This window comes from Panicum virgatum, chromosome 1K (assembly GCF_016808335.1).
Source record: "Panicum virgatum strain AP13 chromosome 1K, P.virgatum_v5, whole genome shotgun sequence".
Lineage (NCBI taxonomy): Eukaryota > Viridiplantae > Streptophyta > Magnoliopsida > Poales > Poaceae > Panicum > Panicum virgatum.
In genome coordinates, this window is record NC_053136.1 from 45,743,736 (window position 1) to 45,770,443 (window position 26,708).

The 26,708-nt window shown below is 45.6% G+C and overlaps 4 protein-coding genes and 1 long non-coding RNA gene across 6 annotated transcripts; 2 read left to right on the forward strand and 3 right to left on the reverse strand.

Annotated features, from left to right (window-relative positions):
* Positions 1 to 1,261: 1,261 nt before the first annotated feature.
* LOC120712307 lies at positions 1,262 to 5,053 on the reverse strand. Its single transcript, XM_039998069.1, has 7 exons — positions 4,783 to 5,053; positions 4,596 to 4,642; positions 3,942 to 4,095; positions 3,657 to 3,849; positions 2,920 to 3,046; positions 2,370 to 2,546; positions 1,262 to 1,811 (listed from the first exon to the last, which is right to left on the reverse strand). The coding sequence occupies exons 1-7, from the start codon at positions 5,009 to 5,011 to the stop codon at positions 1,659 to 1,661; spliced, it is 1,080 nt and encodes a 359-aa protein (XP_039854003.1). The 5' UTR covers positions 5,012 to 5,053; the 3' UTR covers positions 1,262 to 1,658.
* An 820-nt stretch (positions 5,054 to 5,873) lies between these two features.
* Positions 5,874 to 6,528, reverse strand: LOC120655869 (mitochondrial import inner membrane translocase subunit TIM23-3-like). The gene has a single exon (XM_039933849.1). The coding sequence runs from the start codon at positions 6,526 to 6,528 to the stop codon at positions 5,938 to 5,940; it is 591 nt and encodes a 196-aa protein (XP_039789783.1). The 3' UTR covers positions 5,874 to 5,937.
* Positions 6,529 to 11,808: 5,280 nt separating this feature from the next.
* Positions 11,809 to 16,048, forward strand: LOC120712316 (probable N6-adenosine-methyltransferase MT-A70-like). Of its 2 annotated transcripts, XR_005690849.1 has the most exons (8): positions 11,909 to 13,006; positions 13,386 to 13,484; positions 13,982 to 14,065; positions 14,162 to 14,511; positions 14,854 to 15,070; positions 15,327 to 15,406; positions 15,499 to 15,792; positions 15,835 to 16,048. XR_005690849.1 is itself a non-coding variant. In XM_039998080.1 (7 exons), exons 1-7 carry the CDS (start codon positions 11,909 to 11,911, stop codon positions 15,689 to 15,691), a joined length of 2,121 nt encoding a protein of 706 aa, XP_039854014.1. In that variant the 5' UTR covers positions 11,809 to 11,908; the 3' UTR covers positions 15,692 to 16,048. The 2 variants fall into 2 exon arrangements, 1 of the variants encoding a protein (XP_039854014.1); XM_039998080.1 differs by having other exon boundaries at positions 11,809 to 13,006; positions 15,499 to 16,048.
* Positions 16,049 to 16,194: 146 nt separating this feature from the next.
* Positions 16,195 to 20,971, forward strand: LOC120712330 (DNA-directed RNA polymerase III subunit RPC10-like). The gene is made up of 3 exons (XM_039998089.1): positions 16,195 to 16,423; positions 16,545 to 16,632; positions 20,563 to 20,971. Exons 1-3 carry the CDS (start codon positions 16,310 to 16,312, stop codon positions 20,691 to 20,693), a joined length of 333 nt encoding a protein of 110 aa, XP_039854023.1. The 5' UTR covers positions 16,195 to 16,309; the 3' UTR covers positions 20,694 to 20,971.
* LOC120712337 lies at positions 17,635 to 19,201 on the reverse strand. Its single transcript, XR_005690851.1, has 2 exons — positions 18,565 to 19,201; positions 17,635 to 18,448 (listed from the first exon to the last, which is right to left on the reverse strand). It is a non-coding gene; the product is annotated as an uncharacterized LOC120712337 (long non-coding RNA).
* Positions 20,972 to 26,708: the final 5,737 nt, after the last annotated feature.

The following is a 26,708-nucleotide window of genomic DNA, read 5'->3' on the forward strand; positions in this document are numbered from 1 at the left end:
TGTTTAGTTCTTTTTGCAAAAAAATTTTGCAAAAAAATATTACCAATTTGAAGTACTAAATGAAGTTTATTTACAAAACTTTTTGCACAGATGGGTTGTAAATCGCGAGACGAATCTAATGATGCTAATTAATTCATAATCAATTAATAATTAGCGGATGGTTACTGTAGCATCACTGTTGCAAATCATGGATTAAGTAGGCTCATTATATTTGTCTCGCGATTTACAACCCATCCATGCAAAAATTTTGTAAATAGACTTTATTTAGTACTTCAAATTAGCAAGATTCTTTCGCAAAATTTTGTGTTTTTGTGTTTACGGGATGAGAACTAAACGGCCTCAGCCCACAAAAACTTGGGACACTTTCAGTGATCCATGTAGGCCAAATGTAGGTGACAGGTGCCCCATGAGGAATACAGTGCTGCTGTCAGGAACATAGCTGTCCTTACTGTTCCTCCCATTCTGCTCCTTATTTGGGCTGGCCGCTCCTGTACCTGCAGGGGTTTCCTCAACAAAGGAGATTATCCATGCCCTTAAAATGTTTCTGCTTTCTTGAAAGCATTCGAAGCAAGGATTTTATGTCAAAGGAGTTTCGGAATGTACCAAGAATTTAGGAGGTGGAAAGTGCCTCATCAAGTTGCATGCCTCTTGTAAATTTCATATCAAATATGTCAGAGCATAGGTTTAGCAGCAAAGATGACTGAATTCGGGCCAGTCTACACGAGCTATCAGCTATGTACTCATGAGTCATGAATATGCAGGTACGCATGATGCCCTCCTCTCCCTCCCTGCTGAAATGAAACAACAGAATGATTAAAACATCAGTCATCTCAAGTGCGTGCGTGTGTTGTCCATGTCTACTCCATTTGAGCTGGCGTTTGTTAAAAGCCTAAGAGCCAGGGGCAAAGCTAGTTGACACAGACCACTGATCTGCTGGCTCAAGGATTGACAAATCCCATCCTGCGTCTCGTCCAAAAAAAAATGCACTCGTCAGTTTCCGTGCTCACCTTTGACGATGCTGGGTAAAAGGCAACGGCATCAATCCTTTTGTCAATATCACACGGCCATTTACCACTTCCCCCAAAGCCTGAAAACTGACGGCATCTCGTCTCAAGTACAAATTATTACCATGATGCGCAGCACAGTAGATTGCAGGGGAAAAGTACGGTGGCCGGAATAAAAGCCGTCGCATAGGCTGCTTCTTCAGTAACAGGCATCATGTTTTGTGGCTGAACTGAGCTGGACGCGGTAGACAAAGATCTGAAAACAGACAGTAGAAAAACCATCATGCCCGGCGAGCTCTGTTTTGACATTTCGGCACGCTGATAAAAACGACGAGAAGCTAGCTTCCAAGAACTGGGTGAACTCTGCTGTTCTGCTACCATACACAATTTGACCTCCCCAAAGGTAGACAGACGACTGTTTGTGGGGGCTATGGATGATACAATACAATGCCTAAGGCATCAGGCCGCCATATCGGTGTCTTCTAGTATGTTGTTAAAAACTAGCATTGATCATGGTCGCTCCTTTGGTAGTAATGAACAAAATCCAAAACAAGGTTTAAGATCATGGTGCTCCGGTAGTAATGAACAGGTGAAAAAAAAATGAATCCGCAGTTGCCCACAGCTACTCTGGCTGGTGTCAAGAATAGCAGGTGTTCACTTCTTTGTTGCTTTTGCATCAGACGCCAAAGACTTGACACAGAGGCGAGGCTTGGTGGAGATGAGTTCGGCTGGGAGAACGGAAACCCCAGCCACTGAAGATCCAAGGGGTACCCCAGAAAGAGGGAGCATTTCAACGAGTACTGCAACCTGGACATTAGGAACATGTCATTCACTTAACAGAACCATAAAGCCAGAGAAATTAATGAGAAATAGTGCAAAAGAAATTTCAACTTGAAGTAGCCCATAAATTAGTCCTAGTTCCCCCATTATATTTACAGTAACATAAAGCTTAAAATCAAGACCTCATCCACTGTATACCTCAAACCTCAGATAGGAAAGAACAGTTCAGTAAGATATTTCAAAGTATAGAGGAATAAAAAAAATGTTGTGGAGATTCTTCAGTTTGGAAACTTCAATCATATTAGTAACTACAACAGAAGTCTGAAACGGTCTGCTGACTCTGACATATGCCCTTCATCGGAGAGTAAACGTGCAGCTGTTGCAGTATGTCAGATGTCAACACCTGACCAAACTTATAGCAGTTTTCATCATGAAGGAATGGAAAACAAGACCATAGATTCAGTAGTCAGCATTTAAAATTTTGTTGTTTTACAATTTGGAATCTTTGCATGATGATGCCCTTGAGTCCTCCAACCAGCAGACCAGTACGTAAGCAAGCTGTTGAAAATTGTCGGGCAAGTTTACCTCAGGAGATTTAAGATCGACCACTGAGTTCTCAGCAACAGATTTGACAGCAGCAGCAACCACTTTAAAACATTGATCCCTGTCCATCAAAGCCTGCTGACTTGAACCTTCATTACTGTTCTTCTGTGGCTTCATCTCTGTCTCATCGATGCCCCTTCTATTATACGCAACTGCAAACTGTAACATATGTTAAAACTTATTGAGAATAAAATACGAATAGTATCTTATGATGATGTAACGATAGATCTGTTTTCATGAGATAGAGCAGAGAGCACTACAGCTAATGATATTCTTTAAGTGCACATATGTAATTTCAACCGTTAACAGAAGAGTACAGTAATTTTGATGCATAATAAAACACGTGTTACTCAGCCTGATAATGCATAAAAACGTAGTAGACCATTTTAACTAAATGAATCAATGTAGAACTGAACAGCAAGGATATCTGCACAAGTACTACATGATACATTGAATTAGAAAATTGTTTGTATTCAACTCCATTGAAGAATTAATGAAATAGTTAAACAAAGATAAGTGCTGCAATTTCTACCTTTATAGGTTCATCCATGTTATTCTTGCTCCTCGAGAACTCAAGGAATAACTTTGACACAGTCGCATGTAGGTCTTTTTCCGATAGAACACAAGTTTCCTGAATAGGAAATATGCGGTGACACCATCTGTCAATTCAGAGTTCAATAATTTAGAAAGACAAAATGGTGCTAGAACCTTAGCTTTATTCCGAAACAGACACTACGCACCAAAGCTTTAACTATATATAGTACCATAAAATCAGCGACATCACTGTTTTTTTAGTTAAGCAACTAGTTGGAAGAAAGAAAAGACATAGCCGTTCCACTTTATTGTAAAGAAGAGTGTAATACAGGCTGCACAAATCAAAAAGCTAGAATGAAATTATTGTGATATGGCATGTTTAGCCCCAAATGAACATCTCATTTAGCCTTTTTGTGTGTTTAGTGCTCTGCTCAACAGTATGCATCATTCAGCGAATAAGCTGATAAAGATAGGTGAGAATAACATGCCGTGTGGAATCACTAAGGAAACCTACAATGATGAATGTGGAAACTACATTCCGGCTAACAATTTTGTCAAGAAAATTCTGTAGAAGAAATGCAAGTGTCATGGGCTATTTTTCAGTTATAGACAATTTAGATAATACATAGTGCAAGGGGTCATTTCAACACTTCGACATGGCAGAACCAGCTAATATCTCAACTCCAAGCATAAGCATTTAGAATATGAGTTCTTCGAATGAAGTTGGAACCTTACTGTGGTGATTTGAGTTTCCCAGATTTGAGAGAATGAAATATTTCTGTAAGCATCTCAACAACATGAAGGCCTCCACTGGGGAATTTAAAGAAGAGCAAACCGCTTCTTGATAGCTTAACCAGTGAGAGATTTGAAGCCCTGTCAATATTTTCACCCATCTTGGTCTGAGGGGAACTTGAATCTCCAATGCTTCCTACCATGGCGCCAAAAAGTGCACGGGATTAAAAAACACGTGGGAAGCCTTGCTAAATCTATAGCAGCTATAATGGGGTAACCTATACTAACCAGTTGATTCTGGAGCACTATTACCATTCTCATCTGTTAGTGCTTCTTCTGAATTTTCTGATGCCAGTGGGCAAAATTTCCTTTTCTTTATTGCATTTTCCACATCACATGGTTCCGCTTGTTCGGAAACATGGCACTTTGCATGACCAATGTACTGAAGAAAAAAAAATTAACAAATGAAGCTTTCACATCATAATATTTTAACATGGAGTGTGTGGGAGCTGAAATTGCAAAAGGTTGCAAAACAAAAGATGAAAAGTTGAAGTTTTAAGTCTAGCCAAAGTTGCGCTAATGCTCGTGAGCTATTCGGTCATTAGAAAAAAAAAAGACTACAGGATGAGGATGCAGACAATGGAACTCAAAAGTACCAGGAAAATCCTGCACACTCAAGCATATATCATGTGAAAGCCATATGGATAGAAGGTTGGAACCCTTAAGTACTACTATGTGGGAAAATAAAAAATTTCCTTTACATTTAGGTTCGATAGCGTGCAGCAAATGGTGAATCAAATGGAATATAATATTAGTGCGATATTACGGAGATAACAGAAATTGAAATAACAACATTTTCTAAGATAGAATTCATGCACACGAATTATCTGCTGTGGGAAAAAAAAATTAAATACTAAGGAGCAAGATTGACGAGTAATTTACCTCTTCAAGAATGGAAATGGCTTCCTTGGTAGCACTTTTTTCACGCTCTGTAAGAAAATGAAAATCACATCAAGGGTGAAAGCGTTAAGCATATGAAATGACTTCAAATGACATGAATCCACCAACAAATCCATCACCGGAAGGTTCAATGCGGAAATAAAACTCAAGAGCAGGAGAGGGGACGCACTGATGGGGCAGGTGATGAGGAAGCCCGAGTGGGAGCGGAGGAGGAGGGACCCCGACGCGCGGTAGTCGTAGCGCGGGAGGTTGATCACCGCGGCGTGCTGCTCCCACGGCTGCAGCTCCTGGCTGCCGGCGGCGGCTGCGGGGGCACCGGGTTCGGACCCCGGCGGCGGCACGCGGGATGGCGATGGGGTTCCGGCCTCCGGCTTGGCCTCCGGTTCCGGCGCCGCCATGGGGACCTGGGGGTTTGGGGGTAGCGGGCGGTTCTGAGTAGAAGGCGTAAACGGATATTCGAAGGCGTATTTCTCGAGTTCCGCTAATCAGATTCCACTTCCACACGAGCCCGATGTCAAAATCCGAACGATCCTGGCCGTCCAGTCTTCCCCCCACCACATCCGACGGACCCTGGCTCCCGCTTACCGTCTCCTCGCCACCTGCCGCCGCCGCCTTCCCGCCCGCCGGCGATTCGCCGGACAGGACACCATTGCTCCACCTTTCCCTCCTCGACTGCTCTGGTCGCCTGCGCACACAGTGGATCGCGCCTACCTGAACGCTCGCGCTATCCGCCCCCGCTTCTAGATTGCCGATCTGTATCGCAGCCTCGGTACCGGCGACTGCGCGAGAGCGATGTGTGATCTCTAGTACGATCACGCGTTCGAAGTGCAGCTTAAGATTGCTCATTGAGGGCTTGCAAATTTTTCGTGGCTACACAGTACAACTGCACGGGAAGCTTAGTAGCTACAAGTGGTGGCATCCATCGTGATGTTGTGAACATTTTTGTTGAAATGAATAATTTTCGTGTTACATTCAGATTTACGGGTTAAAGAGAAGAGCATGGAATTAATCGCTATTCTCATAAATTAATTCCCCGTTTTCTTTAGCTTTTGATTTGTTTTCCTTGCTTCTCCGCTTAAATTGTTTTTTTCCGTGATCAAATCAGGTTTAGAAAAAAAAATGCTACAAAAACTACTGTCTCAAATAAAGTTATTGTGTAAATTGAGACACGCTAATATCTCTTTGCAACATAGATCGAAAGAAAAAGCAGTTAGTGGAAAATTTATTCTCCCTTCAGAGCGTGCCACTCCATGCTGAATTTGGCCTAATAAGATTGTATACATACTGCACCATAAGACTACATGTATTTCAGATGCCAAGATTATTAATTGGGCGCGAATTTATCGAGCAGCGGTCTCCCAGCAAGCAAGGCGGCCCCGGCCATGATCCCTCCGACGACGCCGCCGACGATGGCGGTCCGCGGCCCGACGGGCATGCGGTAGAGCGCGCCGGCGCTGACCCCGGCGGCCGCGGTGTTGATCCAGTCGTCGGCGCCAGACCTGCAGTGGCTGATGCCAGACCTGGTGCCGGAGAAGAGCATCGCCATCACGCCGGCCCGGTTGCCGTAGGAGCGGCCCACGGAGCTGCAGTTGTTGAGGACGCGGCTGGCGCGCAGCTTCAGGGACTCGCCGCGCTCCGCCTCGACGGCGGCGCGGCGGAGCCCCGCGACGGCGCCCGCCGAGGCGGCCGTGAGGTAGCCGACGCCCGTGCACAGGGTGAGGTCCTCGCCCCAGGTGCGGCCCTTCCGGAGCGCCTCCTCCTCGAAGAGGATCTCGGGCGAGGTCGAGAGCTCGTAGAGCGCGCGGTACGCCGGCTTGGCGAACACGACGCCGCCGTCGGGCCGCGCGACTTGGCGGTGCGCCGGGCCTGCCTGCAGCCAGGGGTCGTCGCGGTGGCGGTCGGTGGCGTGCGACATGATGATGACGGCCGACGGACCGAGGTAGGCGCCGGCGAGCGGATCTTTTTCTTTTGCGAGGGCCGGCGAGCGGAGGAGAGACGGCGAGATCACCCGACGAGAGTTTCAGTCGGGTCGGTGGATGATTCGGGCCGTGGCGTCGTGGGGTTCAGGGTTTATGAGAGGAGGCCGACGGGGAGACCAAGTTGGAATTGGAAGCGGTAACGACGTCCTGGCGAAGAGGCCAGGCCCGCTAGCTCGGCCCATTGGGCTTTTTGTTTCTGCATCTACTGCTAGTTGTTCTGCACAGTCAGTAAGTGTGAGGGGCCGTTTAGTTCCCAAAATGAAAATTTTTGGATGTCAAATCGACTGTTTGACCAGATGTCGGGAGGGTTTTTCGGACACTAATTAAAAAACTAATTTCAGAACTCACCTGGAAACCGCGAGACGAATCTTTTGAGACATTGACCGCATCATTAGCACATGTGGGTTACTATAGCACTTATTGCTAATCATGCACTAATTAGGCTCAAAAGATTCGTCTCGTCGTGTACATTCAAACTGTACAATTAGTTTTATTTTTTAACTATATTTAATGCTCCATGCATGTGTCCAAAGGGAAGGTAAAATTTTTGAGCGAAAATTTTTGGTAACTAAACGGGCTTTGAATCATGTCTCTCAGAATTACCCTCACAGTGCTTTTGTTATATCTGAGTATATAATAAGATCTATTCTTGAGGAGATCAGCTATATACATGACTAGATTAGGCTATACTCATATGATCTTCGTTCAAGAAAAAAAATGTTAAATGACCATGTAAGTTAATATATTCGAAAAAAGTTATTCCAGGGGCGACGCTAGAGGGAACACGAGGGGTGCACCATTAACTCTAGGTTGCTCTAAAGGGTTCATAGATTCTAATTTGAAGGATGCATAAATGGTGAAAATTTGATTGTAACAAGTATTTCTAATTTTTCTGGGTGCATTGGCACCCACTTCTCCCTACATATATATAGGTTGGCCCACGAGTTAGTCTGTTTACATCCATGATTTGTATTTAGAGTGATGAATTAAATCTAGATGCGTTAATCCTTCCAATAGTCCAATAGTATAGTAGTACCCATCTGGTGAGAGAAAATCCAAATGCCAAATTAAAGGAGAGTTTGTTGCCTCCTGGCTGCAGGCTGGCGAGCAAATACAGCTATTGGGCGTCTTTAGAGAGGAATTATTTGGAAAAATAGGATACAGGTGGTACGGTGCGATCGAACGCGTTCATGCTTGCGTGGCAATAAGCTGTAGGCATAATACGAGGACTACGGGCATACTCAATTTATTCGAGTTGGTGTGTTCTTCTTCCGCATGCCATGTGGGTTGATCGCTGACGATGAACTGGCCATTTTGGCGACACATCCCCTAAAACAATAAAAATCCGCCCGGTACTGAAACCTACACTAAATTTTCTTTACGGAAAGGTTCCATGTCGTCGTCCCTGCTTATTGTAAGCACCAAGCTGTACTGAAAACCATATAATTTCTCCCTAGATTCTTGCTGAACTCGCGTGTACTGTACGTTCTAACGTGGCACGTTCTCCATCCACCAATTAAGAGCTACATCAGACTTGAAATTATTAAGTACGAGCATCCCGCCAGCCAGAACTTTTGAGCTAGCTTTTATTTGAAACGCAACATACAAGTACTGGAAGGACAAAGATTCTTGCAGCAAGAACAACGCTCCAAACGGACCCTAGTTTATGCAGTTTGCATTGTGGGGGCAGCCTGGAAATAGGACTAAACATAGACTATTTTTTGTTTCGAATTCTTAACTCTATAGGGAGAGATAAAAAAAATCAAACATGCAGCTAACTAATGAGCTAACGTAAGTTGCAGAGATCAGTGGGATGCCAGCGATGGCAATGAGCATCGCTTCTCTTGTCCCTTGGGCACATCCAGGAGCTATATATACAATATATAGTTTGTGTTAATTAATATGTATGTATGTAGGAGTAGGACCCTGCAGCCAGGTTCCTTTTTTTTTTTCCAACGATGGCAATACATATAGTACTCAGAATAGCTTCATATGTATGTAGGCTGTCCATGGAACCTTGTCCCCTATTAAAAGGCCATGTTCGGTTCATAGGTTGCTTGCCACCATGCATGTGGGATCAGAGAGAGAGAGAGAGAGAGAGAGAGAGAGAGAGAGACCCTGTATGGAGTACCCAGCCATATATACGACCCTGCATGATTCATCTCATTTCGCCAGCGAGAAGAGAGCGAATAAGACGACATGGTGTGATGTTGTTTCGGCTCATGTTCTCCAATTCCTGTTGTGAATCGCCACGGGCGATGAGCCGAACCAATATCACTCATGTATTCTTCATTCGTAGTGGAACTTATATTACTGGACTCCCATCGTCTGGAGTCTGGACTGGTAAGTGCTCTCGCCTCTATAGTGCTGATGATACAGCCTAGGAGCTGACGAATGGTTGGCTTGATTTTGAACTAATAACTAAGGCCGGTGTTTCTTAGTTTCGTTCTTCCTTCAGATTGATTGTTGGTCTGCTAGCTCGCTAGATCTCCTGAGGGAGCTCATCAGTCGTTAACTATGGTTTTTCATCTCTGAGCTAATTAATCATACCCCATACTCGAGCGAGATCTACATATATTCTCGGCAGATTCTTTTTTTGCGTGTATAATAGAGATTTCTTCGCGCGCGCGCGGCGGTAATTGAAATACTTCATGCCTTTTTATGAGAGCAATGCAGTAAGATAAAGTGTTTTTGGAATTGCTTATCAGAACTAATAAATTTTCATTATAAAAAGAATCAACTTTGCAAAGTGCATTACATGTTCTCTTGCTTTTTCATGCATTTTCTTTATAAGAAAAGAGAGAAAAAGTGACCTGCTGACTGCTCGTCCCTTCTCGTGTGTGAGAACAGTAGATGTAAGGCATTCAACTGAAATGACTCGAAGTGGCGATGACTCTTTGGTCTTTACAAACTCGAACAAAGATTATGTATTAATATTTAGTTTTGCTCTGGTTTTGTAATGATCCAAGGAACACCAGGCTTTCATCTTCTTGACATTATTCAACAGAAGAAAGTAGTACATGTTAATCGAAGAAAAAAAGATTAAATTATTCACCTCAATTATAGCCAAAGTCTAGATAACCTCCTAAACTATCGTTTGGTTCATTTTACCCCCAAAATATACTATTTGGTTCAAATTACTCCATAATATAATTTGTATTTCTTATTTCTCCATTCATAGGTGAAGTTTTAAGTTGAAATTTTACAACATAATAGTACACACCATAACACATGTTAGAAAAAATAATTATAATTTTTTATCATTATTTTGATAGGTTAAGATATTTAATAATAAATTAATCATAAGAATTCAAAATTATATGAAAACTAATGGCAAAAAAATTATATATTTTTTTTCTAAATATGCATTGTGATGTCCACTACTACCCTGCAAAAAGTAAAATTAAAATTCAACTTGTGTATGGAGAAATAAAAAAGATTAATTCTATTATGGGGTAAAATAAACTAAATGGTATAGTTTAGGGGGTAAATTAAATAAAATTTAGGGGATTATCCAAACTTTGGCTATAGTTAAGGGGTAAATTGAACTTTTTTCCTTATCCGAAAATCTCGAACATTAGCTGTTTGTTGTTCACTCTGCCCGCCTTTTTCTGATCCGGTGTTGAAGCGCTACGTGTGATGCCATCTTGGAGCATCGCGGCGGTTGATCTATGTAACTAGGACAACAGTGCGCTCCACTGCGCCCAGTTTGAATTGCGGAATCTATGGTGCAGAGTGAGACCCCCCTATTATTACCGTATATTTTTATCAAAAATTGAATCAACACAAATGAAATTGTCTCTCTCAGTCTCTCCATCTGGAACTCTCTCTGACTCTTGTTTCTTTCTCACTCGCTCTCTCCGTCCAGAACCATGGCCAGTTCTCCTTCCGCCGGTCAAATTCGCCGGCCGCACCACACCTCCGATCAATTCACTTCACCCACGAGACCACAAGCTCCTCAACTCCATCCAGGACCCAGCGCTAGGCGCAGCCGAGCTCCGCCCCGACGGGAATCGCGGATCTCGCGGCCTGGCATTCTCACCTTCAGCTCCGTCGGGCGCCATCCTCCCCAGCCTCCTCTTCCCCGCGCACGTCGGCTGCTCTGTGGAGGGGCGTGGCGGACCTTCTCTGCCTCACAGCCGACTCCTCTCTACAGAGAGCCCCGCGATGGGGAGCTGTTGCTCCACCTCCGCCGTGGAGGCACGCGCGGGCCTGCAGGCACGGCGGCGCCCAAGCGCGGCCGGCGTGGCTCCGCGAGGGCCTCCTCCCGCGCCGACTGCCATCCTCGCTCGCCGTGAGCAAGGGAGGGCGCAGCGGCGGGCGCCGCGAGCAGCCACCGCGTGCAGGAGGGCGCCCGCTCGCAGGAGGGCACGATGGAGCGGCCGGCGGCGGCCCCTTCTCTGCTTCGAGCTCGGCCTCTTCCCTGGTCAGCGCGCCACTCCCTCCGACGGACTGGAGGTCGGTCCCGAGCCCTCCTCTACGGCAGCTGGCCGAAACGGGGAGGAGCGAGAAGCAGCGGTGACCCGTGGAAGTGGGTCAACGGGAGCCCACTGGGACCAAGGGGAGTGCAAGGCGGTGTGGGAGGCCGGCGCAGGCGCCGTCCCATGCTTTTTTTTTCGGGGGGCCACCGGGCCCGAGGCGGTGCAGCCGCGGCAGGTGGGCACAGCGAACGCATGGCCCGCGTAGGGCGCCTCTCTCCCAGCAGAGCCACGCGGCGCTCCGTAGGCAGCCAGTGATTCCCAACGCCCCTCCTCCACGGTGTACAGTATTTAGAGTATAGCCTGACTAGCTAGGCTGTCGACAACGAGCGAGGACTGACACTGGAATGCATAAGCTCAGCTAATAATTAACAACACCGTGCATGTGATTTCTAGTATAATATATTATCTTCTCGTCATCAGATTAGTTCATTCGATAGAAGGAGATCTAGTCCACGCCACAACAATGCACCTCGATCTTGTGAGTTTAAAAACTTCGGATCTGAAGGGTTGGTAGTATGATTGGATTTCTATTTCTTGGTTCCAACTCTCCGCCTGACAATAATGTCCGAGGTTGCCGTGGACCGTGCTCGCCGCAGGCTCTCCAGTCTCCACCTCGCCGGCTGCAGGCCGGGCGGCTCCGGCGGCGGCGACCGCGGGAATTGGGCTGGGCCTCGCGCCACGCCCTCTATAGAATTTTCGATCGGGAATAACAAACTGGGCCGCATTAAGCCCATCTCGCCGCGAACTTGTCGCCTTGGCCGCCGGCGCCGTGGAGGTGGAGCCGCAACACCAGCTCGATCCAAAACCCTCGCCGTCGATCTCGTCGGCACCGACCATGGAGGCGCAGACCGGCGCCGCCCCCGGCGGCGGCGACGACCTCGCAACCATGCGCGAGCAGTGCCGAGCCCTGGAGGAGTCCATCGCCGCCCGCCGGGAGGCGCAGCTCGACCTCATCGGCTCCCTGCAGCACCTCGTCACGGACCTGGTGCCGTCCCTCGACCAATCCCTCCGCCTCATCGCCGCCTTCAACGGCCGCCCTTTCGTCCCCACGCTCTACCCCAACGCCAGTGCCCACGCGCAGAGCCACAACCTCAAGCCCCACCACCGCCGCGCCCTCCCCGACCCGGCCCGCTCCACCCGCCGCAAGACCTCGCCGGGCTCCTCCCCGGCCCCTGCCGCCGCGGGGGGCTCGGGCGCCGTTGGCGGCATCGACGCTGTGCGCACCATGGTTGCCGTGTGCCTCCTCGAGCTCGTCCCCTTCTCCGAGATCGACGCCGCCGCGCTCGCGCGCCGCCTGCAGGCGGAGACGTCGTCCGCCAGCGAGGCCGAGCGGGCGGCCCTTGCCGACCTCGCCACGGAGCTTGGAGGTTCCGCGCCTGCTGCGGTTGCCCTCGCGCTCCGTCGCATCTCGGAGGACAGCGGCGCCTTGCAGATCGAGGAGGCCTTCATTGGAGGAAAGCAGATGACAATTGTCTGGGCCATTGACCGGAGCAAACTCCTCAAAGAGCTACCTGAATCCGCCTCCGTGCCCCAAGTCCAACCTCCGCCAACTCCACAGGCGCCCCCGACCGAGACTGATGCTAACAGCGCCATCATACCGAGGCCTCCGCCGCTGCAGCAGCCGGAGATGTGGGGTCACCCAATGCAACCGATGTTCCCACGCCCCAGGGGCATGGCAATGCCGAGGATGCCGCCAGGGTTGATGCCACTGCAGCGGCCATTCATGGCGCCAGGGGCAGTTATGCCAATGGGTGGTGGCCCGGGGCTGAGCCCTACTCAGATGAAGCAGAGGACAGAGGAGGAGGACCTTAAGGACCTTGAGCTGCTGCTGAACAAGAAGACATATAGAGAGAAGCAGAATACGAAAACTGGAGAGGAGCTGCTGGATCTCATTCACCGGCCTACGGCAAAGGAGACGGCTGTCGCGGCAAAGGTTTGTTCTTTCTTCACCCTTTGATCAATGTTCCTTGGTGTTTAATATTTTACGTCAATCTTCTGGCCTGCTTAGAAATTTTTGGTGGTGAGACTAGCATAGGATGCTTAACTGAGCTGTTGAAGTGGACACTGTTGAACCAAATGATTCACCACAAACCTATCTTGTTTCTGAAATGGGCTAATGTGAAAGTCAAAGAACTATTATTATTGCATTCAGTGCTTCCATAATCATCATCTGTGTGTTGCTAGCTCTGCGAAAATTGTAGCCTCTGAGCCTGACACATTAAAATACCCTAATATTCAGGTTATTGGTAATACCTTTCACTATTTAATTGTCACAGTCACCTCTTTTCCTTACCTCTGGTTTCATTCTTCAGTTTAAAACAAAGGGTGGCTCCCAGCTAAAGGAATACTGCACCAATTTAACTAAGGAAGATTGCCGACGCCAAACAGGTTCCTTTGTCGCCTGTGATAAGGTCAGTGTTGATTGTCTTGTTTTCCCTTTTCTCCCCTCTTTTAGAGCAAATACCACCGTTTATGCCATCACTTCTGCAGAAATTTCAATTTGACTATTTACATTAAGCATTTAGCCAACTTTTTTTCCTGACAAGCTAAAATTTTCTAGTTAGTTATCATAATATGAAAAATCACCCTTAAGTGCTTCCTTCAAGTTTTTAAAATGAGGCCAAACAGGTGAGAAATGATTACTGTGTTTTTATTTGCAAATGATTTGGAAAAGGTAACAACTGATATTTTCGGTCAACTTAAGTTAAATTAATTTTCACACAGCATACGCCTATAATTTGAAAAATAATACTCTGTTGAAGAAATGCTTTAGTTTATCAATATCACACCACATAATTTTCTTGATTTATAATATTTAGATGATTTCCTTGAATGCTTGGATCTCTCTTCTACATGGTTTTTCTAGGTATTGGTGGTAACCACTATGCATATGTTTTAATGTGAGCAGGTCCACTTTCGGCGTATTATTGCTCCACATACTGATACAAACCTAGGAGATTGCTCTTTCCTGGACACATGTCGTCACACAAAGGTGACCAAAGATACATACAGTTTCTTTCTTTTGATATACTGTCTGTCACGTGCCTGTTTGGATGTTGATATCTTGCACATATCGTACAACCTGTAGACTTGCAAGTATGTCCACTACGAACTTGATCAAACACCAGATGTACCTCCAATGATGGCTGGTGCCCTCGCACCACCTAGGCAAATAAAGCCCCAGAGAGCTGAATATTGTTCAGAAATAGAGCTAGGAGAATCTCAATGGATAAACTGTGACATCCGGAACTTCAGGATGGACATCTTAGGACAGTTTGGAGTAATTATGGCTGATCCCCCCTGGGATATTCATATGGAGCTGCCATATGGCACAATGGCTGATGATGAAATGAGGACACTTAATGTTCCAGCTTTGCAAACTGATGGTTTGATTTTCTTATGGGTGACTGGTCGTGCTATGGAACTTGGGCGTGAATGGTAAGTTTTTCAAATGTTAACTTTTGTTCGGTGATGTTAGAAAGGGATGAATTATTCTATATCTATATTGTAACAATGTGCTCTGCTCCAATAATACAATGACTTTTGAAGGGTTTTGATCCATGCTTCTTAAAATCATATCCTCATAACTTAGTAGATGATGATATATGCCATACTAACAAGATTTGTCACAATTTTTTAGAAATGTTCCTTTACTCTTGGTCTGCACTGTAAGGTGCAATAAATTTAATTGCTCTTCCGGGCGTTCTTTTTTTAGTCCCTGAATGTTACTCTCTACATTTGGAATCTTCACCAATTCACTAACCTTTTTTCAATACTCAGTCTGGAGCTCTGGGGTTACATGCGTGTTGAAGAAATTATCTGGGTGAAGACCAATCAACTTCAACGTATCATCCGAACTGGCCGCACTGGCCATTGGTTGAATCACAGCAAAGAGCATTGTCTTGTTGGAATAAAAGGAAACCCTTTAGTGAACAGGAATATAGATACTGATGTTATTGTTGCCGAAGTCCGTGAGACTAGCAGAAAACCTGATGAGGTAATGCACCCATTTATATTGTTCATACAAGCTGTTGAGGAACAAATAGTGCCTAGTTTCGCTCAATGTTACTTGCAAAAGCAATAAAGCATTGTTTGGTACTTGTTTTCTAACTAGATTCATAGCAGGTTTGCCTCTACTGCAACAGAAATGCATATATCCCAAAGCAGAACAGGAAACCTTGAGAATTTAGCGTCTTCTGAAATGTATCATTTCATGAATAGGACTGATTCTTCAAATCTGTTTTGTTGTTCAGATGTACGCCATGCTAGAGCGGATAAGCCCGAGGACAAGGAAGCTGGAACTGTTTGCAAGAATGCATAATACACAAGCTGGGTGCGCCCTATTCACTGCCTCTCTTCTTCAGCAAGTTTTTCGGTTGTAGAGATGCTACTGTTTGCTTCCCACTTACCTTTTCTTTTACACAGATGGCTTTCTCTGGGTAACCAGTTAAATGGAGTAAGGCTTGTGGATGAAGGGTTGAGAGCAAGGTACAAGGCTGCTTACCCTGATGTGGAGGTCCAGCTGCCATCACCTCCCAGGACGAGCGGGCCAATGGATGCTGAGCAAACTAGTTCACAGAAAGCTGCTGCACCAGATGGCGGTGAGAGGCCTTCCTGATGCTGGCAACCTTACATCCAAGTGCCTGGCTGTGCATCCAAGTGCCCTAAACCCTTACATCCAACCATACACTGTTAGCGTTACGTCTGTTGTAAAATTAGGCAGCTCGGTTGTATTTTGTTGCACAAAAAAAGTGGAATTAGGCAGCTCGGTTGTATTTTGTTGCACAAAAGAAGAGGCTGGAGGATTGTTATATGTGTCGAGGGGTATCGGATGAAAGGAGTAGCATCGTAACAGCCCCAGTTTTATTGCAACTGAAATGTAATCAAGGGCTTGTTATCAGGCCCCGTCTTGTTTTCCAGATTCCAAGTGCATGGGTATGCCGAAATTTGAAAGGGAATCTGGGCAGTAATTGTATTCCTTGCTGGAAAATTGGTCAATGTTGAGCACGTTTACTGACTGATCTTGGGCCGGTACAGATGATCTCTTCCGCCACAGCCATGGTCTGTCGACTAGCCCACGGCCCATCTTTTTGACGGCCCACGACGTCATCAACCGAAAGCCCCCTCGCCAAGCCCAAAAACCAGTTGCGTCGGTCTCTCCCGATATCCCCGTCTAATCGGCGGGGCACAAGGGCGGACGTCTGGAGCGCGGCGGCGGCGGCGGCGAAGCGCGGTGATGGAGTTCTGCCCGGCGTGTGGGCTGCTGCTGCAGATCGATCCGGGCACAGGAGGCCACCGCCTGCGCCTCTACTGCCCCGTCTGCCCCTACGTCTGCCCGATGCAGAACAAGGTCCCTCGCCCTATTCCTCTTCCTCGCCGCCGCTTTTTCTGTACCGTTTGCTCTCTGTCGCTCCGATGCCTCACATCGATCCGTGTTTGATGTGGTTCCGTTTCCCTTGGCGGTGCCGCAGATCGTGAAGAAGGCGAAGGTGGTCAAGAAGGAGGTAGAGCCCATCTTCAGCAAAGCCGACGCGATGAAGTTGGCCCCCAAGACCGCAGGTGAGATCTCTGCCCTTTTCTTTGTCCTCTGGAGCTACTACGAGTACTTTACGCGCGCCTTGGCGCGCCCTTAGTCACTTTAATAATATAATGATAATATCATTAGCTCTACAATACGTGTTTTCACGGAGATTAATGTACCACTGTGCTTAGGAAAAGAATTCCAGCACAATGGTACTTGATTATAGTGGTCGGTAATTAACGAATGTCACCACCACTAGGTGCTTGCTGTGAAAAGCAAAATTAAAGCTTTCTAAAAATATGTTCCTTTTCCCTTTCTAGCTAATTAGAAGCTAAACAACAGTGCACAGAATATAATCTCATCTTGTATTAGCCAATGGAGCTAACAGAACCATGTACAAATCTACTAAAAGCAAAAGAAGATCAACACAAATATATAGCCTTGAAAGGACGCGACACATATGCAGCCTGATTCGAGCGACCTTGTTGCCACTGTGAATCTTGTACCCCAAAAATCTATAACATTTTTGAATAATAGTTACCAAACACAGTTTTTCAAAAAGAATATACTAAGAAGCATTCACATGTATAAAGAGAAGGCTTAGAATACCTTGATTTTTTTATGACTCTGAAAAGTATCAATTTAGCAGTGTTAAGTTGAATTCCGAACTGAAATTCTTGCATCTTGCACACAGATATAGTGAGACCAAAATTGCTTTACCAACCATTTAACGGAAACTTCATGACCAATTTTTCAAGCCATGAAAGAGCAAGTCGATCTCCTCCATTTTAGTTAGACATTGTTTGTCTTATTAATGACATGGATTTGGGGATCCTATTGTATCAGTGGACAGCAACGAGCATGAATTGCAGGTCCTGCACTCACAGGATCAAGAATTTAATAGTTGGATCTGCTAAGATAATGCACACCCCAGGCACCATTTCATGTAATTCTGCAGTTTATTATTAGCCAGTCATTAGTAAGACCAAAACATAGCAAATGGATACATGCTATTGTTACAACATAGGGCAAAGAGACCATTCAAAGGAACATATGCTGAGTAAGCTTGATCAATGATCTATCATCAAGGTAACTATTTCATACGTTACATTTTCACCCTATCAGCCGATCCTACTGTTACACCTAGCTTTTTTATAGATGAAGCACTTTAACATGAAGGCCCAGTTTGTGTACAATATAAAAAAATGTAAGTCCCGTAAAAGTTGATGCTGGAACTTAACTGACGAATTAGCATGTGCAAACTGTTTGCAAAATATGCTGGGCAACACTTACATCATTGGTCCATTTGTGCAACCAAAATATGGTCCATTTGTGCAACCAAAATAGTAGTAAATAACTACGCATCAACCATTATAGATGAGGAAAAAAATGATCCATCCAAGAATGCAGTAGAGGTCCACTTACATGGCATTTCCCTGTTGCTGTTCTGATTGAAGGTTCACTTAGTGGCTTTTTCCTGTTAGTGAAACTGAACATGAGAAGATGCATCTGTGAGATCATCCGCAGGTAGAGATGATCATTTAGGCAAGTAAATAATCCACATGAAATCCAAGTACAGATTTGCAAAATGAAAATAGAGATTAGACACATTTCCTGGAGAGCCTCCAGCTACCTTTGCTGATGAAATGTAGGTTTGGAAAACGATAGTAGGACTTGAACATCTCACATAGGCATTTCAGTGAGCACATGACGTGCACTTGCAACTGTAGGATGGCATTTGGGGCCACGCTCCTCCTGTCAACCACGCTGCCATTCCTGAATCCTGAATCGCCCAGCCCAGCCGTTGCCATCACTGTGCCTAGGCAAGCTCCAAAACGTCACGCCGCCAATGTTCTGGAAGGCGGGCGGACAACTTACGCTAGAAAGAGGATACATGGAGTCATGGACTCGAGTGAACCTTGGAGTCTTTTGTGCCAGTTATGGGCAGGAGGAGGCGGCGCTGTGCAGACCTTTGCGTGCAGGCAGCGAGTGATGGCGGTGCATTAGCAGGAGACGCCCACGGAGCCTAGGTCCGCAATAATCTCTTTCCCTTGATGAGCGTAGCGTGGCCTCACCACTCGCGCCGAGGAGCGCGGCGATGCGACTGCGCGCGGTGGCCCGGTGGGAGGCGCGGCGGCTCGACGTGGTGGATCCTCCTCCGCAAGCTGCGGCGCCGGCGGCCCAGAGTGGCCTCGCTGCTCGCGCCGAGGAGCGTGGCGGGCCGGTGGCACGCAGTGGTCCGGCGGGAGGCCCGGCGGATCAGTGCGGCTGCCGGCGGGTAGCTCGACGCTGCAGCTTCACCTCCTCCGTTCTCCTGATCCGCGGCGGATTGGCGGGTACCACAGCTGCCGGACAGCGCATGGGTGCGAGCTGCACATCAAGGCCACAGCCACCGGGCCGCAGTCATGCATCTGAGCCGCAGCTGCTAGCCGCCGGGCCGATCGAGGCCTCCACCGCATTTCATGTGCTGCCCATAGTCCGGGTTGCAGCGGCGGTGCGTGCGGTGGACGGCGCGCGGAGGCCGGCAACTGGCGGCTATAACGGCCAGTGACTCGCGAGCGTCAGTGGCGGCTGCACCGGCCCGCCAGCCACCCTGCGACAGGAGGATCCGAGAAGGTTCGAGCAAATGGGAGACTTGGGAGGGCAATGTGCGGGATAGAAGCTGCGCCTCCGACCGTTCGATGGCTATCGCGTGGTGGACAGATTTTTTGCTGTCGTGGACGAATAGGAGCGCGCCCAGTAGTGCGTGTTTAACATATAGAAATACACTCTGTGCGCTCTTACGAGCTATGATTCGGTTCTTGTCTCAGGCGATAGCTTTGCTATTTGCTGATGGTGTTTTCATTATTAGCCATTGGGCATCGTTGTTGAGTTGTTGTCATCTTAATCCTTGACCTCGAAGAAGTTTGAGTCTCGAAACTCGAAAGTAAAAAAAAAATTGATTAATCAGAATGACCAGTATTGTAGTACAGTGGCAGTACCGATTTTTGTATTCTATTTGGTTTTCTAATTGGTGGGTTATGTTATTATTTGAGTAAATCAACAAAATTTCAGTGTACCTTGTCTGTTTTTATTTAAATTCGTGGTTTAGTAAACAAAGCAAATGAGGTGACATTTTTTTATTAAACCACTTATAAAACACGAAATGACAAGGTCAAAGTGGTGTCACGGACAAATAATGTAATACAAGAAGCATATTATGCTTCTTGCTATCTTCAATCTGCCCCCTTTTATCTTTGAAACTTAAATCAGGTTAGCTATTATATCTGCTATGTGTGGACCACAAAAAATAAACTTGAAACCTCACAATTTCATGAATTATCAAGGAGCATCATTCAATCAGATTGAGGAAAAATCAGTTAGATGTTTGACACATTTTTTTGGAAACCATTATACTGACCTCTTGCAAATTCTCATGGATGTGCGTTTTTACTAGCCTAAGAGCAGTCCTACTTGCCACTTCAAGGTGACAGAAATAGCATTAGTTTTGGGGTGCTTGTTTGTGGAAACATATTGACCTAATAGGGCTTGTACCTATAAGCACTTGGGGGATAAAAAGTATAATAACTTAGAAAGCAGGCAGATAGCAGTTTGATGCAATATTGATAATTCACTAGTGACTGTTGCCATAAAGAGGACCTTTTCTCGTAAAAACAGCTAAAGTAACTTCAACTTTTCTCTGTTATCCGGAGCTGAATAAGAAACATGGCAGACATAACACACTAGTTTCATTCATGGAACTTGATTGCCAGCTGCATACCCAAGTTGCGACAATGGAGGCATGTTTTTGGAATAATCATATGGATAGCATAATTTTGATACAATGTAACCATGTGGGTGAAACCATTTTCTTCTTGAATATAGTGAGGCGGCTACTTTTATCTGCTATTGACGTGATCTAGAACTTCATGTCTGAATACATAATGTGTGAAACCACAATATGCTAAGTGGATTCGCTGAACTTGCAGCTTCATGCCCAAGATGCAACCATGGAGAAGCATACTTCAAGCAGATGCAGATTCGATCAGCTGATGAGCCAATGACAACATTCTACAGGTGTTGCAGAGAAGAATGCCAGCTTGAATGGAGAGATGACTGATCTAGCAACTAGCATTTTCCACTTTGCTTACATTACATTACATGCTCGTGCTGCTTCGGTTTTGAGTGTTGATCTGCCCTGTTGCACATGTGATTCTCCTTGTAATCACCGTGGACGTCAGTACAAACTTCTGTGAAATGTTATTATGGTGCTGTTTTTTGGCTGCAGGAGACGTTACTAGTAGCAGTGAAGTGTTTTGGATTGTATGTTCTTCATGCTGCCTACAGTTGGTAGCGTGAATGGCATTTTGAAAGGAATAAAGTGTCTGGTTTTGAGTAGCACGCGGTGGAACACGGCGAAGGGTCTGGAGCAGCAGTGGTCGTCGTTAGGTGGACATTGCCGGTCCCGTCGTGTACGTACGAGCGGGCTCAGGCCGAATGATATCCCTTTTCAGCCTACATCCATGGCCGCTCAAGTTCATGCGCACCGGCCCATGATCATCAGCCTACATCCGTTGAGCAAAGGAAGAGTCCAAACCAGTATAGCGGACCCCATCTCAGTTGTCCCAAAATTACTTTCTACAAAGAATAGGCAATTCATATCCATTTCCCGCAAGATTTTAACTTACATGTCTGCCAATAGTATGCAAACAAGCCGACAAGCCATGTGCATGATATATAATTGGTGAAGGATGCGTGGGGTATTAATTATTTATAATCTCAAATTTAAATATTTTTCTATCACAACTTGTTGTCTAGAATAAATACAATGAGATCCAAATAGTGTACGTTTTAGTTTTTTCTTGTATTTTAAAAGTTACATATGAAATTTACTACTTCATTATTTCGAAGAATGTGTTTAACATTTAAACATATTATTTTAACAGTTTGATATAAAATATTGAACTGGTTTTTCTTAGGTGTAATCGGTTTCAACAGTTTCAGCATATGAAGGATCAGTGTTGTACTGTAATCGGGGAAAGATGATGGTTGTCGCTCTTAGGAAACCAAAAAAAAAAATGAAAGATGGTCCTCTGAGCTTTAATAATCCGCGAAACTTTGTAAACATAGAAACGTTGTCCTTATTAGAAACCAGAGGCGGAGCTACCCATCACGCAGAGTGGCCCCACCTAACTCCAGAACAAGTAGTCAATAGTTACCAATTAAAACACAAAACTGCGCATGGTCTGGTGGTAAGAGGTGCTTATCCTGAGGAGCAGGTGGCAAGGTGGCAAGTTCGAATCCTTTCCGCAACTGTTTTTCACTATTTTCCCCCTATTTTTTTTCCACACCAGGCTCATTTCCTCGTGCTTGCTTAGTTCCCTCGCTTTCCTCCGGCTGGTTCACTCCTGTTTCCTTATTTTTGAGTGTTATTTTCAAATCAATGTAATATATAATTATATATAATATATTACACTAGTATTTTTTTGCTATTCTCTAATGAGATATATCCTCTTAGATTTATTACACATAGTCACATATAATCATATATTACACTAACTCATTTGTTCTTCAAATTTACAAGTTGATATTGATTGAATTAATGGATTATATTAATAATTTATTACACTAGTATTTTTTTGCTATTTTCTAATGAGATATATCCTCTTAGATTTATTACACATATTCACATATAATCATATATTACACTAACTCATTTGTTCTTCAAATTTACAAGTTGATATTGATTGAATTAATGGATTATATTAAGGTGGTATTTTCTGCTATCCTCTAATGAGATATACCCTCTTAAATCAATCTTTTGATTTATTACATAGTAGATATTCATGTATGTCTTATGCAATGTCATTAAAAAATGTGCTTATAGTGATTTAATATTTAGATTTATTACAGAGTAAATATTCATGTATATCTATACGATGTCATTAAAAAATGTATTTATAGTATGCCCCACCTAAATTTCTAGGCTAGCTCTGCCACTGTTAGAAACCAAACCACATTCTCCAAAAAAACCAACCAGGAAAAGTGGCGCTCGGACGAACCACGATCTCTTTCCCGCGCGCGACCTGGTCGGGAGCCCCGAGCATGCAGGCCACTCGCGGAGCGCATGCCCGCGCCGCGCCGTGCGCCACCACACACACCGGCACCAGAACGCGTCGCCATCAGGCATGCCTCTCGTTCTGACTTCCCTCCCTGCTCCCTCACCCTGGCCGCCGGAACGTACGCACACGTACGACATGCCGATTCGGTTGCCTTGGTCGTAGTGCTGCTGCCGCCGCCGCCGCCAGTGCCACCATCTTCTTCTTCCTCCTTTTTCTTACGGTGATAGGAGAGCTGTTGTGACAGAACTGTCAAATTAAAATTCTAATTAAGCATAATGATCGTCATTTGAACACATCGGGCGCATTAGTTTAACGGTTTAATTTGAAGATCCTTTCTCAACCCACGGCCCGATCGAAAAAACACAGGTAGTCCCACGCGGCGGTGGGCGCAGATGGTACAAGCACGACAATATACTTAAAAATAGAACAACACGACATAAATAATACACAACTTCTTACAAACCCAGTTCAAATACAGTAGTTTTACAAAGTTTACATAAATAAAATAATTTACAACTTTACACTAGGGAAGCCAGGTTCAAACGGAAAGCAACCTACAACTAATTTAGTGTTCAGCCACTACACTACCAGTCAGACCGGTTCGACCGACCGGTCAGACCGGTCTGGATGGATTCCCCACGTGAACTACCGGTCAGACCGGTCCTTCGACCGGTCTAAGCAAAACAGAGGGGTTGCACCCTCAGCCCTCAAGCGTGCAACCCGCCAATTCCCTAATCTAAGGGTCTCGCTCCACGACCTGCCACCCCTCTGCATCCCGGCGGATGAACTTGACACAATAGGGGCATAATTCGACGTCCTGGGGTCCTGAAATAATTTGGGTAGCAACAAACCCTGAGCAACTAATACTCAGCAAGACTTACCCGACCAGTGGGTATAACTTAGCCCACATACCTAGACATGCAAGACATTTGGATGGTGGTTATTTTGCAGAAAAACAACTAAAGTAATTCCTTACTTTCATGATTTTAGCCCCAAATTCTATGTAAATTAACTCTAATCTAACATTTGCATAGACCATCTCTAACAAACATGGTGGTGCAGTGAATATTAATTCAAGGTAATAATCTTCATATACATATAACTTATCATCTCATCATAGCACTACGATGTGACTCGGTGACCAATGTGCTCATATCCGAGAGCGACTGACGGCGAATCGATTCAATTTAATCCTTGCAAGGTGGACCTAACCAACACGGCACGCATAAGCCCCGTCGGACCACACGCACCAACTATTCCCCTCCACGCCTCGAACTACAGAACCGCCCCACCATCATATGGTCAGCCGAGCTCAACGTGAGACCACCAAAAGTAAATACATGCATCCCATTTCTCCGCGACTACTCGACTACCCCAGGAGGTGAGATGTGGTCCTGTACTTTCGAAGTGAGGCAGTACTAGGCTTACCGGTTTCAACTACCTCCTACTCCCGGCATGCGGTTAGTACAGTTCGATCATGATCAGCAAGGCCAACAACGGTACGGTCCTCAATCGACTCGGACGGGGCTAAGACACCCAGGAACCCTGTCCTGCTGCCATACCTATACATCATCATCATTCCCCGCCCGGTCTCATATTTCCATGTCAATTTCAACAGCTCAGGTACTGTATATAAGTATATAACCTATATCTCGCGAGTAACCGGAAATTACTCGACTTCTAAGTATCCTATATCTCGCGAGTGCAAGAAGTCACTCAACTTCTATCGAGAAGTATTAAGCATAGCATTTCTATCATCCTATACATGCTAGTATAATTCAGGGAAAACTAGGGATCATGCAACTAGGGTTCCAGTCAACTCCTGAAACGTAATGCACAAGTAATAAATACATATATAAGTGTCATAATTTCAAATAATAGGATGTGCACCGGGGCTTGCCTTGAGTCTGCGGCTCAGTGCTAGGGTGAGATGGGCCTTGGGCCGACTCCCCACGATCCCCCTGCTGCAGGGCTTGCCCCTGCGGCTCCTGTGGCTCCGCAACCACCTCGTACACAACCTCCTCCGCCGCAGCTGCTACACATGTGCATATGCATATGATATGAGAGAATGCATGCATGACTTGCAAAAATTACAAGTAATCAACAACCAAATTAATTTCTAACCAATTGTACCAACTACCCCTACTTTCACCCTCTTAGTCAACACTTAACCCAGCCGCACCACCGGTCAGACCGGTCCCTCCGACCGGTCAGACCAGTCCTAACCAGAGCAAAAACTAGAACCCAAGTCGCGGCTAAACTAGCCCACCAAAACTCAATCCCTTCCAGGCACTAGTTCAGAGGTGCATATAGATGATCTTGACCCAAGGAAATCGACTAAAATCCTCTAGAAAGATGGATTCACCCAACCCTAGGTGAAATACCTTGGATGAGTTAACTAGCCCACCAAATTCTAAATCCCTTCTAGGCTTTAGTTCATGAATACAATTAGAGGCGTTTGACCAAAGGGATTCACTTATAATCACCTAGAAAAAAAGATCGAACCATCCTAGCTTGTTTACCTTGAATGGGCTTCTCCCCCACGAAGAACTTGGATTCCTCTTCACCCCGGGAAGGAGTACATGGAGGAGAGGATCACCTATGCAAATCCGAAGCTCCCATGGCCTTGAAATCAAAGGGAGAGGGAGGATTGAAGAGCTTAGGGCTTGGTAAGGGAATGAGAGGGAGAGAGCTCGGGCAGGAGCTGAGCAGGGCATGGTGAGGATGAGGGAGTGGTTGGGAGAGAGAGGAGAGTGGTTTAAATGATGTGGGTCCAAAATGGTTGAATCAGCTTCGACCGGTCAGACCGGTTGCCTCAACCGGTCTGACCGGTCCGGCCCAGACTGACATGAATTTTTGCTAACTCATGGTTTAGTGTTTAGGTTCGAAACTAATGCCCCAGATTAAACTTAATTAAAGTTGATTAACACATGGGTGTTACAACCCTTCCCCCTAAAAGAAATCTCATCCCGAGATTTATGGAAGGTCCTAGATTGAAAGGAAAATGGAAGATGGTGTACCTTGGTGAGTTTACAGCAACTCGGGACAGTTGGACTGAATAAATTCCTCCGTTTCCCAAGTGGCTTCTCACTCGGAGTGATTGCTCCATTGCACCTTATAGAAATTACTAGTTTGATTTCGAGTGACCCGAGTCTTGTGGTCCACAATTTTGATAGGATGCTCTGGATAGACAAGATCGGGTTCCAATTGCATATTCTCCATTTCAATAATCTTGGTAGGAACACGGAGGCATTTTCTGAGCTGAGAGACATGGAATATGTTATGCACCGAGGATAATTGGGCAGGAAGTTCCAGGCGATATGCCACTGGCCCACACCGCTCAATGATAGGAAAAGGCCCAACATAGTGAGGTGCGAGCTTTCCTTTTACCCCGAACCGTTGGACCCCTTTCATTGGTGATGTTGGAAATATGCCCTAGAGACAATCATATTTCTTTGTATTCATGATTAATAAAGTGTTCCTTGAATATCCATGGATGACAACTTGTATTGATTAATGCTTATGTGAAGTATTTGTGAAACTCTTTACTTGTATAGATATTCTAAAGTGTTCCTAGTCAGAGTTCATGTGAGGACACACATGAATATTAGACTGGCACATGTATTAGTTGATTGACTACATTTCACAAGTCATGGACATGGGGATGTCAAACTAATAATGTGGGCTCATGTGAGACATGAGATTGAACTGACCCAACACGAGATGATGACTTCTCATTACACAATATGTACGCTGTCCTAAGACCTGAGATCGTCGTATGTACTCAAGATGTGAACCGACTTACTTAGGAGCCATCAAACGCTGCACCATAACTGGGTAGTTATAAAGGTGGCTTTCGGGTCTGTCAAGAAGCATGCTGTGAGACATGGTCGGTCAAGACGGGATTTGCCCCTCTCTACAAGAGAGAGATATCTTTGGGGCCCTTGAGTGATTCGGATCAGGAAATGCATGGCCATGCTAGGGTTAAGAGTTAACCAAGGATTCCAAATCAC

What these genes read in the sequence shown, in the direction of transcription:
- LOC120712330 (XM_039998089.1), top strand. Translation starts at nt 16,310, where the DNA reads ATGGAGTTCTGCCCGGCGTGTGGGCTGCTGCTGCAGATCGATCCGGGC. An exon ending in TCTGCCCGATGCAGAACAAG is followed by an intron (nt 16,424 to 16,544) that starts GTCCCTCGCCCT and finishes GCGGTGCCGCAG; the next exon opens with ATCGTGAAGAAGGCGAAGGT. An exon ending in GTTGGCCCCCAAGACCGCAG is followed by an intron (nt 16,633 to 20,562) that starts GTGAGATCTCTG and finishes CTGAACTTGCAG; the next exon opens with CTTCATGCCCAAGATGCAAC.
- LOC120712316 (XM_039998080.1), top strand. Translation starts at nt 11,909, where the DNA reads ATGGAGGCGCAGACCGGCGCCGCCCCCGGCGGCGGCGACGACCTCGCA. An exon ending in ATGGAACTTGGGCGTGAATG is followed by an intron (nt 14,512 to 14,853) that starts GTAAGTTTTTCA and finishes TTCAATACTCAG; the next exon opens with TCTGGAGCTCTGGGGTTACA. An exon ending in CTAGCAGAAAACCTGATGAG is followed by an intron (nt 15,071 to 15,326) that starts GTAATGCACCCA and finishes TTTGTTGTTCAG; the next exon opens with ATGTACGCCATGCTAGAGCG.
- LOC120712307 (XM_039998069.1), bottom strand. Translation starts at nt 5,011, where the DNA reads ATGGCGGCGCCGGAACCGGAGGCCAAGCCGGAGGCCGGAACCCCATCG. An exon ending in CCTCATCACCTGCCCCATCA is followed by an intron (nt 4,643 to 4,782) that starts GTGCGTCCCCTC and finishes ATTTTCTTACAG; the next exon opens with AGCGTGAAAAAAGTGCTACC. An exon ending in TCGATCTTAAATCTCCTGAG is followed by an intron (nt 1,812 to 2,369) that starts GTAAACTTGCCC and finishes CCTAATGTCCAG; the next exon opens with GTTGCAGTACTCGTTGAAAT.
- LOC120655869 (XM_039933849.1), bottom strand. Translation starts at nt 6,528, where the DNA reads ATGTCGCACGCCACCGACCGCCACCGCGACGACCCCTGGCTGCAGGCA.